Source organism: Mesitornis unicolor, unplaced genomic scaffold (assembly GCF_000695765.1).
Source record: "Mesitornis unicolor isolate BGI_N332 unplaced genomic scaffold, ASM69576v1 scaffold23746, whole genome shotgun sequence".
NCBI classification, from domain to species: Eukaryota; Metazoa; Chordata; class Aves; order Mesitornithiformes; family Mesitornithidae; genus Mesitornis; species Mesitornis unicolor.
The window spans coordinates 5,224-17,194 of record NW_010189219.1 but is presented as its reverse complement, the minus strand read 5'-3'; the positions used below and the strand labels follow the sequence as shown (position 1 = coordinate 17,194).

Here is an 11,971-nt window from a genome sequence, read left to right as displayed (position 1 = left end):
AGAAGCCAGACTTTCCCACTGCAGAGTATCAGCTTTGAAATACTGTAGTCCAAAACACGTTGAAGTTCCCTGCTAAATAAGCATATTTAATTTACACTTTGCAGATAAAATAAAAGAAGCCAAAACTGAACAAGATGAAGACTTTAGTCTATGGAGGTGTCAGTTGCAAGTTTTTTTAACAACAAAATTATTTCCTGCCTACCAGCATGAAAAAGTGCTGAGGGAAAAAATAAAAGAAAATCAAATACGGGATGCTGAATTAGCTGAGCTGAGAAAGATCAAGGATGAGGAGCTGGCAAAGTGAGTGTTGTACTTTATCTTGAAGTACTGTTACCTCTTATCTTCTACTAACTAAACTGAAAATAAGAAGTGGGCTTTAATATAGTATAGCATACTGTGAGAAAAACCCAGTTACAGTAAGCAACTTACAGAATGTAACTCATGTGGCATCTGTTACTGTTGGGAGTAATGAATAGAGGCTGCTTTCAGATTACAGAACTCTTGCCGCTGATATTTCGTGGCACTTAAGCCCTACTCTGTGTAAAGGCAGGGGGTTTGGGGTTTTTTTTGCATAGCGTAACTCAGACTTGAAGCAGTAACTAGACAGATTTTCTGCTTCTCTACAATATGAGTTTATACTGCTCATACTGTGAATATTGCTGTAGTTGCTTAGCCAGTCAATGTTTTCCCCCTTCCCATCTTACAGTACAGTAAGTTTAAACTTTGTTCATTCAGACTTATTGCTGAAAGAGAAGCAGAAGAGGCAAAAAGGCTCCAAGCAGCTACAGCAGAAAATACACTTGACTCCAAGAGTGCAGATTTTAAAGAGATAGAGGAGCCTTCACAGGTCAAGGCATCCATTTTAGCAACCTCAGTTACCAAGGTGCCTGCTGGCAAAAAGAGAAGAAAGAAATAAATACTCTGATGAGAACTACTGAAACTTCCAGTAAGTACTCCCTGAATAAAACAAACAAGCCCCAAAAAAAAGAACCACAGTTGCAGCAGGGCCTAAAATAGAAGTACAAACTTGTCTGCTCTTACAGCAAGAGTCTTGGGAAAATTCTTGGGAATTTACATGAGTGTAACCCTTTAAAGAAGGCTACACCAGAAGCCTGTATTTGATTTGTACCTAGAAATGCCCCTAGTGGTGGTGATACAAGAACTGATACCTTGTCATGACTATGCCCCAATGAAATGGTTTCTGCTTAAAACATGGTTTATTGGATTGACATACTACATAGAAAACAAGTAAGTATGTAAGAATTCAACCAGGAATGTAAAACCAGGGTGAAGCAGAAACTGCAAAAAAAAAGCAGGTCAACCTAGAAACTTAATAGTTCAGGGGTCTTTTGTAACTGCTGTAGTTTCATGTTGTAGAAAATTAGTAGAGTCAGATGATGATGCAAATAAAGACAGGAAAACAAAAAGATGCCCTTAAAAGTGTAACAATTACTAGTTTTATTTTCCAGTAAAATATTCACATAACAAGATCAGAATGTAATGGTACAGATGAAATCGACTGGATTTTAATTAGTTCACACAAACATTTTAAAATCTAAAAGTTTTATGATCAGAGTGTACAGATTTTAGTAGAAATTTTGATTCTTACAAAGCAAGTATTGCTTTACTATTGTCATTATCCCAGTCAATAATATGACTAATAACTTTTCATGTTGAACAAGTGTCTGACATTGACATCTTCAATAAATCAAGTCCTTTGCAGATCAATCCAAGAAGAAAATATTATTAAACTGTGTTGCACAAAGTTTCTTCACTTCTTCTGTAAAAAAATAAAGATATTTCAGTATGATATTTTACAGGAACCTGTGCAAGAGCAGCACTGGAGATCATAAAAAAGAATACTACAATTTAATTAAAACAGAAAAAAAATCTAGGAGTTTCTAGTGTAGAAATGCACTTAAATTTTACTCTGTCTTCAGTAAGAGAAGGTTGAGTCAAGTCTGACATGTCACACTGTCTGAAAAATGAGTTGTATTCTACGTGACTGAAGTATAAATGATTGGATTTGCCACTAGGCCATTCATCTTGTCAAACTTTTACACTGCAACAGCAGAAGACTTAGCTTCAACACAAAGAAGTGTCTTGTAACTGCTCGTCAAGGGAAGGGGGGATTAGTGTAGTCTGGTACAGTAAATCAAGTCAGCAAAACTTCTGCTTTGTGCTATTTGGCAGACAACACTTCAAGGGTAGCAATATTTATTCCCAAGTGCAGAAACACTCATTTACTCGGGTTTAATCCTGAAAGGCAACTACAACTCATTGTGCAAGTCATGCAACTTGATCCTCTTTTTAAGATTTAGGTTGCTCAGCTTTGGTCTTGGAAAAGTATCAGTTCTTTTCCATCATCCAAGTGAGTACATTGCCTCCTATTAAAACAGAAAGCCCTAAAATTGCAGCAAGTAAGACTCAAACTGCCATTTCTCTTAGGCTGTTTAAAAGCTTACTGCATCTTAATGTTCATTTGCACTTTGACTCATAGTAAATAATTCTCAAAACAGCATTAGAAACACAACAACAATGGAATGAGGATGACTGACAGGGTAGACATTGTGTAAGATCGATCATTGACAAATAAACCTTAACACAGACTTAAATATGTTCATCTCTCACCTGTAATACACTTCATTAATTACTCCTAAACTAAGCTCACAAAGCTCTCTATTATTTGCAGGAGGAAGTATGACTGATTAATAATTAAGAATGTCTGCTGAATATTTATGCTGTTCCTTCACAGCTGGTAGAAGGCAGACTAAAAGTTTATGTAAACTTACCTGGTCTATCATAGATCAATCCCTCCCTAGATTTCTTGTGAGATGGATTTTATTACTTCACCAGGAACACACATTTTAGTAGTAACTGTATTTAAAGGTAATAAAAAACAATCCTTACCATTAACTTCAATCAGATTTGCATTTTTTTGATTCAAAATAACATACAGTTCTCGCTGGTCAGACTTTTTCCCAACAACCCAGTAATCACTCATTGCCTTCACAATAATTTCCTCATCTTCATCAACTCTGAAAAAAGTTTTATAAAGTAAAGAAGGTGTCAGCACATTCATCTTCAACAACTTTATCTGAAATCATTAGGACAACTTAATGTCATAAGTTGTAACAGGTGTGCAGTATCTAAGACAAACTACCAATATAAACTTACACAATTCAGCAACCCAGGATGAAGGCTTCCTAAATGGCTGCTTAGGACAATTACATCCCCAGATGAGTAAATCATTAATTTGTCCATCTGCCAAACACTCCAGTGCTCTGAATAAAACACCTATCCTCCACACAGTTAAGGAAACACTTCATAGAATTATGATTTGCTGCATAGTAACCAAATAATGAAAGCTGGAGATGGTATGGCGATACTGAGCTTTAACAATTGGATATGTGAAACCTAGAACTAAACCATGCTCAACAACTAAATATATTACATAAAGCTGTCATTAACCCAGTATGTCCACGATATGATTAAACATCCTTTTTTCATGTATAGAAAAATGAAAGCATGTCCTTAAGCTAAGTGGGAAAATTGCTAGTCACTAATTAATCATAGAATCCCAGGCTGGAAGGGACCACAAGGATCATCCAGTCCAACTTCTCAAGGTAAAAGTATAGTTCAAATGAGATGAGTCAACACCTGTCAAGCTGACTCTTAAAACTGACCAGTGTAGGGGAATTTACCACTTCCCCTGGGAGATTGTTCCAATGTCTGATTGGCCTCATGGTAAAAAAATTTCTTCTGGAGTTCAGTGAGAATTTCTCCAGAAGCAACTTGTGTCCATTACTCTTCGTCTTTTCCATGTGAGTCCTTGTGAAAAGGGAGTCTCCATCTTCTTGGTAGCCACCCTTTATGTACTTGTACTGGTACATGGTGATAAGGTCCTCCCCCCAAGCCTTCTCTTCCTAAGGCTGAACAGGTACAATTTTTTCAGCCTTTCTTCATACAGTAGTTTTTCCAGTCCTTTGAGCATCCTTGTGACCCTTCTCTGGACCCCTTCCAACCTGTCCACATCGTTTTTGTATAGTGGGAACCATAATCACAGAATCACAGAATCGCTCGGTTGGAAAAGACCTCTGAGATCATCATGTCCAACCGTTCCTGTCTACCCACTAAACCATATCCTTAAGTACCTCGTCTACCCGCTTTTTAAATACATCCAGGGATGGTGACTCCACCACCTCTCTGGGCAGCCTGTTCCAGCTTCTAACAACACAGTACTTGAGGTGTGGTCTGACCAGCGCTGAGTAGAGAGCAATAATGACTTTTTGTCTCTGCTGGTGATGCCCTTTTTAATGCAACCAGTTACAGACCTCACAATCATTCAGCATTTTCATGGTCTTTATTAATTTTTATAGTGATAGAGGGTCTCTCCTACCTTGAAGCATGATTCCCATTGACAAGAAGCTGGTTATCTTTATCAGCAGTATTGTAGTAACTGTGAGGTTTGTGTTTCATCTATTGTCTAATCCCTAAAAGCAGCCTGCTGTTTCAGATGAGGCTATAATAAAGGCAGAAGCATGTTTCCCTGCCCTTTATACTACTTACCCAGAAATTAGACAGATTTAAGTGCAAAAGCACTAGACTGCACATCTTGTTTAAGTTTGTTATGGCTACTCTCAAGCTTCAAATAGATTAGATATTTTCTTGGATAGAGGCCCTAGCCCTGATTTATTTTTTTAAATAACAATAGTTTTTTAATGACAGACTATTTCTAACCACCATAAAATGCCAAATATGACTCACGTTATACCATTTATCTCACAGAGCTATGAATAGCTATCCATGAATGAAAAGAAATGAAACCTTCACTCATTTGAAAAAAAACCAATCTACTTGGCAGAAGGAGTTACAAACTATTTAATAGTTAAGCATTACCTGGAGAAGTCACTGTTGATGTCACCGAGAATCTTCATGAGGTCAGGGTGAACAGATGCAAGTGATACACTGGGTGTTTTCCTCATGTGAATGGTACTTTTCTCTGCCAGGTTCATGTGATTGAAATAGATAAACTTAAACTGAGGCTCCTTCTCAGCCCTAGGAAGATTTAAAAAAAAAAAAACAGGACTTGTGAATACTGACACGTTCTGTAAGCAAAGGTTTCAGAGAGAACAGGTAACTAGCCAGTGCTAAGACATCCTGAAGTTATATTCCCAGGAAGAGACCAAGTACATTAAGACTTGTGGCATGATCAGACTTCTTTTTAATACTTAAAAAAAAAAAAAAGCCTCCACAACCAAACAGTTTTCTCCCTTCTGCTGCTTAGGCTGCTAGTAAATAGACACAGGGGATTCTAAAGGCCTTGTCCAACTTCAGTAGTTTGCATTTTTCTCATGAGCTGGTGTTTATCTGTCTGTTTTGTCTTTGCTCTCCTATGCCAGTCCAGTCTGGTTTGAATGGATGCTAGGTCTTCAATTTGACTAATAAGTAGTCTTCCTCTCACATCTGTGTTATCTGCTACAACCAAAAGATTTTCCCCCCATCATTTGTGTGAGCCAAGCAAGAGACCGTTTTCAGACTCCTGCCTTGGCAGTCTTCTTCCGTTTCTTCTTTTATTAAGTTAATATAAAATGTGTCACTTAGAGCTGTAGTTTTGATAGAAGTCACAACAAATTCAGACTGGCAAGAACTGGCTATAGCTACTGGTACTATGTATTATTTAGAATTGGGGAGATACTGTGATGACACCACTCACCTTAGCAAACAACCAGATACCCTTGCTCTCTGTCACCCAGATGCATTAGCATCAAGAAGCTGTATCATGTTTTCAGGACACTATAGCATTAAACTTTTAAAAGAGTTAAAGCTGCCAAAGCCAGTCCCAGATGACATTAAAAAAACCCCAAGTTTAATGATTTAGTAGATTGGCACAATTTCAAGCACATCCTATTCTATACCCTGCGATTTTGCTGATTTGGCATGCTACCACTAAATGAGTTCAGTCACACACCTATCTTTGGTTTAATTCCTCTTTTGTTGTCAGCTGCAATGCTGTTCTTGCTCCCCAACGAACAAAATCTAAAATAAATACAGTTTTATGGAAAAACAGCAATAATTTCAAATGAGGTGTATTTTCCAAAACTTTAACAGCCTTTTTCATTTGACCTTTTTTTTGCCCCCTCAAGGAGTTACCTTAGCCCTGCAAAATAGGAGACAGGTTTTTCCTTGCCTACGATACACAGCACCACTTCAAGAAGCAGTAATTCTGGAAAAAAGTACTTGACTGTAAAGCTTGCATTGTAACCAAATAATCCACTCACTAAAATTCCCATTTCAAACTGTTACACAAAAGTTGTTCTGGTATCTAGACCTTAATTTTCCTTTTGGATTTGTAGCAGAGTTAAGAGTTACATACACTCTGTCCAAGCTCTAAGTATGTGTGTCTCAGGCAACTCTCAGGCAGAGCTAGTGGTGTAAGTGTCCACTAGATGTGAAAAATACAGGGTTGTTGTTTTTTCTTTTTTAAACATTATACCAAACAGCAGCCTGGGAAAGCAGAATTCAAAGGAACTCAGCACAAAGGACATAGGCACAAAGACAGTGAAATATGTGTATATTTTTAACTCCAATATTCCACTAGCCCAAGGACTATTTGTGAATATTGTAAGATTATGTTTTCCTCAAGAAAAGTTAGAGAGTATAAACTGAAGTTAAGATTTTGCAGGAACTGCTACTTCTCTACTTCAAGATGGGGGACAGCAACAGAAGACTACCACTTCAGCTGGTATTTTTGCCTTCTTGTATATATTTCTGCAAGCACAGTAATCTGTAAAACACATCATCTCCACGGGTCAGCTAGTTTCAGTTCACATATGAAAGAAGCAAAACTTAGAAGATACTAGAAGTTTCACCTCTTGCATCTGAATAATTTGCTGTCAGCTGAGGGATATGGAAGCAGAATCTTAATTGATAATGAGATTTATCTTGATATTGACATTTTTTCTGCAACATTTATGCACACAGAGGAAAAAGGTTTCAGCAGCCACACAATAAACATTCATTCCTAAATTAATAACATGTTGTTACTTCAGGGAGACCTAAATATGCAACAGCAGGCACTTTATAAATGCTTAAGATGCAGAAAGTTAGATAAACATCATTTAAAGTACAAGTTAACTCAATGCTTTCCACATTTGGACTCATGTTATCATTATTTAAGCAGTTCATTAAAGCTACTCTTTAACTGACTAATGAGGGACTGCAACAGGAACAGAAATGTGGTACAGACCCTGATATTCTCTTGTTGATGTTGTATTGTTCACATATGTCTGACGCTAACACGGTGAGTTGGGGCCCCACAATGCTGTCCAGCTTACGGCAAAACTCCAGCGTAGGCGGAATTGAAGCTAGACGGTAGGTAAAGAAAAGGGAGAGATGAGAGATTCTCTTTCAACAGTTGAAGGTACAGTTTCTGTGGTTGTTTTCTTTAAAAAAAGTTACATTCCTGGGGCAAATTTCTCTCTTAATGATTTCAAAAGTGCATAGCTAACTGAAGCAGTATTTAGCCATTTTATTGTGTAAACTTGGTTACTTACACCACTGGAGCAAAAATCAAAAGACTGATAAAAGCACTCATGAAGAACAGAGTCAAATAACAATTAGTCTATCTTTCAAGAGTAATAGCATTTTGTACTAACTATGTCTTGCCAAATAAGTGATGCTAATAGGTACTTACCATCAATCATAAAGCAGACAGCTGCACTCATGGCCTGAAACAAAAAAGTTAAAAGCAAGAAAACCATTTACAACAGGTTACCTCAACCACCTCAAATAAATGACAATACTTCGGTGAGGTAAACCAGTTATATTAAAAAAAAAAGTTTAAAGGTAATACATCAGTAGGATACTGTCTTTGAAATCCTGCACAACATAGGATACGACTTGAAAATTCAGCCCAGTTAACAATTTTTAAGGTATAGGGGAAAGATAAAATTTGCTAAAAAATGCATTTTATGCAAGGGTATATGGCTGCAGGAAACTTGCATTTCATTTAAAAAGCCAGGTTTTTCTTTTATTGATTAATGCTACATAAAGCCAGGTATGAAACTACTTAAAGTAACTGAAGGCTTATATTTTATTTTAATAAAACTGTTTGTTTTGAGGGGAGTACAGAATGGGGCAGGAAGAGGATTAAAGCTTGTTGCTAGAAACACCAGAGAGTTTTCTATCTCTGCTTTAACCTGGTCATATCAATGTATCCTTCTATACAGTTTGTAAGTATTTCACATCGTTGTTGTCTTCATTGTATAGAGATGCCCAATTCTGTGGAATAATTGCAGAGGAAAATGTAATACCTTATAAACAATTAAATGAAGCTCTTCGTAAGTGTCATCAGTGTTAACAAATATTTTAGGGAAACGGCATTTTGCTTCTGGATCATTAAGATTTAAAGGTCCAGTAAGAAACCTAGAAAATAATTCGATAGTTCAGATGTCATGCATTGTTATATTTCATTTTTTCCTAGTTAACAGATGTTTTTGAAACTAGCAGTTATTTGCAAGTATTAATATATTTGAATACAATGGATTTTCAGCTATCCAGATAGGCGTAGAGCCCTTTATATATTATCTCAGCATTCTTACATTTTCAAAGTTCATATATTATTTGCATATATGATCCCAAGAGTTACAGAAACATGATCAGAAAGCCAGAATAATGGCAAGGAAATAAACTCTGCAGATCAAAGAAACAACAACAAAACTCTTTACATGTTCAAGTTGCAACTGTCTTTAAAAACACTTTTTTTGTTGCTACTGGGAATGCACTCTTCCTTTGCTTTCCAACAATACATTCAGATTAGTTTTATGTAGAACAGTGGTGTATTAGAAGCACCTAAGCTTGGTGGGGGCCAGAGGGGAAGAGGGAGTCTGTGCCAGTGCCTTGATCCCAAAAGAATACAATACATCAGGCAAATGGAATCATCTTGATTAAAGAAACTACAATTATTCAAAATAATGTTGCCCATCCGCTTAAGTACAGAATTCCTCAGTCTGACATGCTGCATACAGAGGAAAAATAAATAGATAAATCCCTAGATTAAATCTACACCTTTGTTTGAAGTGCCTGACTGAAAAGAAATGACCAGAGCACTTCCAAAATTTTTCATGCCGTGCATTAAGACCAGTGGGGAAGGAAAATAAATATGCAGTAATGTTAATGAAGCCTTTTCTCTCTCTCTCTTTTTTTTCCTCCCAGATGTCAAGTTTTACATTGCACCAACTCCTATGTGACCCTCTGGACTGAACTGTGTGGAATATGGACTCAAAATACATGTACTCCTCCCAAACATTTTGCCCTTGAGGGAAGATGCAGTAGATGGTGACAGTAAACAAGAGCTACCTTCCGTAGTGTTGTAGATTTCCTGGCATTTCAGCACGTATTGGAGAATCTCTTCCTGCTAACTGAAGTGAAAAAGAATATACACAAGAAAAAAAACAAGCTTAGAGGTATTTTCTGTTACATTTTGTGAACTGTCTTTAAATTAAATGAAAGTAAACCATTTGTAGAAATAACCACTCATGAAGATATACACTCTTTGTTTAACATGAAGGAGGTAAAGCTGAAGCGTAAGAGGTGCTGATAGAACAGGGCATTCTGATGTTGCATTTATTAACTTTAAAAATTAGCTTATGGGGCTTTTTGATGGGAGGAGGGATAACTAACTCCATGTGGTCTTACGGCACTCCATGCTGCTTTTAGCCATTAAGCTGAAATGATTTATTTGCAGTACTGAGCAGTCATCCGGTATCAAAGTTGAGTAAACTCTCCCCGTGTTCATATTATCAGCACAATTCATATTGTGTTAGGTGCAAATATTACTGAGTTTAGTAAAATGCCCTGAAAGTAATAAGTCTAAGAATTTCTAAACGAGGGCATGGGGGGAAGAGAGATACTCCTCTCTGGCATTTTTGTCCTTAGTGTTACAAGATAAACAGAAAGAAACGAAGACCACCCAGTCAAACACAAACCTCAAGAACTACAACCTCCACCCACCCAAAAAACCCCCTCACTACTATCATACCTCAGGCTCCATGTGCCTTGGAAACAGTGATGTTGTGAGATATTTGTACAAAATTCTCATGTCATCTTGTTCCAGTCCACTCCTAGAACATCAGGGAGAAAGAGAACTGCAAGTGATGTTTGTGCTGTAGTTCAGATTACATGTTTTCCTCTAACCAAAACTTGGATTGAAACACATACCAAATTAGGGTAGCAACATTTCAGTGTCTTAGTAGATTCAATCCCAGAACATCAATTTTTAATAAAATGATAGTTTATTTGCTAAATATGAAACATATCTAAATTAGCCATAAACCAGAAGAGAAATAGAAACAATATTTAAACAAAGATCAAGTTTGCTATTCTTAACTCCATTTTTAAGTAGAATTTTTCACAAGCATTGCAATTTTCTGGTTCAGAACCATATAGAAGAGAACAATGCTTTAACTAACCTTCCTTCTCTGCTAGAAGGTCCTACAGAGGAACTTGTGTATATGCACTGAGGCCCTGTGCCATGGAAATGACAAGGACAAGGACACTTCCCCTAGCTGCTCCTCAGGCTGACTTGGAAGTAATTATTTGGTACAGATTAGATATTTTAAAAGCTGAAGACCAATGCCTTTTTTACATCAGTCATCCTACCATTCAGTTTTCTCATTTTCATGCAACTCTTTCACTGATTCAGAAGCTTTGCTATTATGGCGTTTACTTATAGGATGAGAAATTGAAGACAAACAAAAGAATTACTAAACTACCTACCAGATAAGCTGGTCATTGTAGAGAAATGCAGTATACTTTACTATGTTCAGGCTTTCTTCCATCCTATTAATAAATGACTGAATTTTCAAGTAAGTCATTTTATCCAGTGGAAAAAAGCTGATTCCACAAAACACATCCAGCAGATCGCAAGACTGCAAATGCAGCGTCTGCAAGTACTAAGAGAATAATGACAGTTGGTTTTCAGAATTCAGAAAACTTTCAATGTGTAGATTTAAATGACAAATTTGAGTCCAATCCCCAGTAATCTACAGTAATTATCAAAACCAACAAACCAACCCCTTCCAGTTCTGCTTGTATGACACGATTCTTCATGTGAGGACAGACTTTTTAGTGGGGCCTGTAGCAACAGGATGTGGGTTAATGGTTTTAAAATAAAAGAAGGTATATTCAGACTAGTTATAAGGAAGCAATTTTTTTACAATGAGGGTGGTGAAACACTGGCACAGGTTGCCCAGAGAGGTGGTAGATGTCCCATCCCTGGAAACATTCAAAGTCAGGTTGGACAAGGCTCAGCACAACCTGACGTAGCTGAAGATGTCCCTGCTCCTTGCAGGAGGTTGGACTAAAGGACTTCTAAAGGTCCCTTCCAACCCAAACCACTCTTGATTCTGTGTGAATACGTGAATATGATTCCAAGTGTCAGCTTGCTATTATTTAATATTGGTGACAACAGCTTTTAAGGCTAGCTCAGTATCTTTTGAGAGGATAAGAAAGCACAGCCTATCTTACTAATATTTAATTTCAGAACTCCATAGAAATATTAGCAGATAAACCCACTAGTTTTCAGTGTGTAAAGGAAAAGATAATGTCTATTATTCACTTTCTTGATATACTATATCTATCTGCACTATCAAATTCTCTCCTCTGTGAAAGATGAGTTATCCAATGGCTCCCTCTACAGTAATTTCACATTGCCGAGAAACCCAAGTAGTAAATTACTTACAAGTAATATGACAGATCTGTCACAGTTTATAATCTAAGTCTCATTTCCTTTCAGAGTTTCAGTGCAGCCCAAGCCTGCCAGCAACATGTAGCCAATTCATTCAGTAGGGTTATAATAGAACAGCTTTCATGACCAAACTTTTTAAGCATTTCTAATTCCCCAGTGAAAGAGAGAAACAACTTTTCCTTTGATTATTTTCTGTTATACAAATCTAGTGATTACCACTTT

The 11,971-nt window shown here is 37.0% G+C and overlaps 1 protein-coding gene across 1 annotated transcript in view; it reads right to left on the bottom strand.

Moving 5' to 3' along the window:
* Positions 1 to 1,434: 1,434 nt before the first annotated feature.
* LOC104541848 (vacuolar fusion protein CCZ1 homolog) overlaps positions 1,435 to 11,971 on the bottom strand; it is a 15,760-nt gene continuing 5,223 nt past the window's right edge. Inside the window, exons 7-15 of the mRNA XM_010185997.1 lie at positions 10,780 to 10,955; positions 10,043 to 10,124; positions 9,361 to 9,422; positions 8,316 to 8,427; positions 7,697 to 7,730; positions 7,250 to 7,367; positions 4,900 to 5,058; positions 2,911 to 3,038; positions 1,435 to 1,780 (exon numbers count right to left, since the gene is read on the bottom strand). Coding sequence (XP_010184299.1) covers positions 1,725 to 1,780; positions 2,911 to 3,038; positions 4,900 to 5,058; positions 7,250 to 7,367; positions 7,697 to 7,730; positions 8,316 to 8,427; positions 9,361 to 9,422; positions 10,043 to 10,124; positions 10,780 to 10,955 — 927 coding nt within the window. The 3' untranslated portion in view covers positions 1,435 to 1,724. The remainder of the gene's footprint in view (positions 1,781 to 2,910; positions 3,039 to 4,899; positions 5,059 to 7,249; positions 7,368 to 7,696; positions 7,731 to 8,315; positions 8,428 to 9,360; positions 9,423 to 10,042; positions 10,125 to 10,779; positions 10,956 to 11,971) is intronic.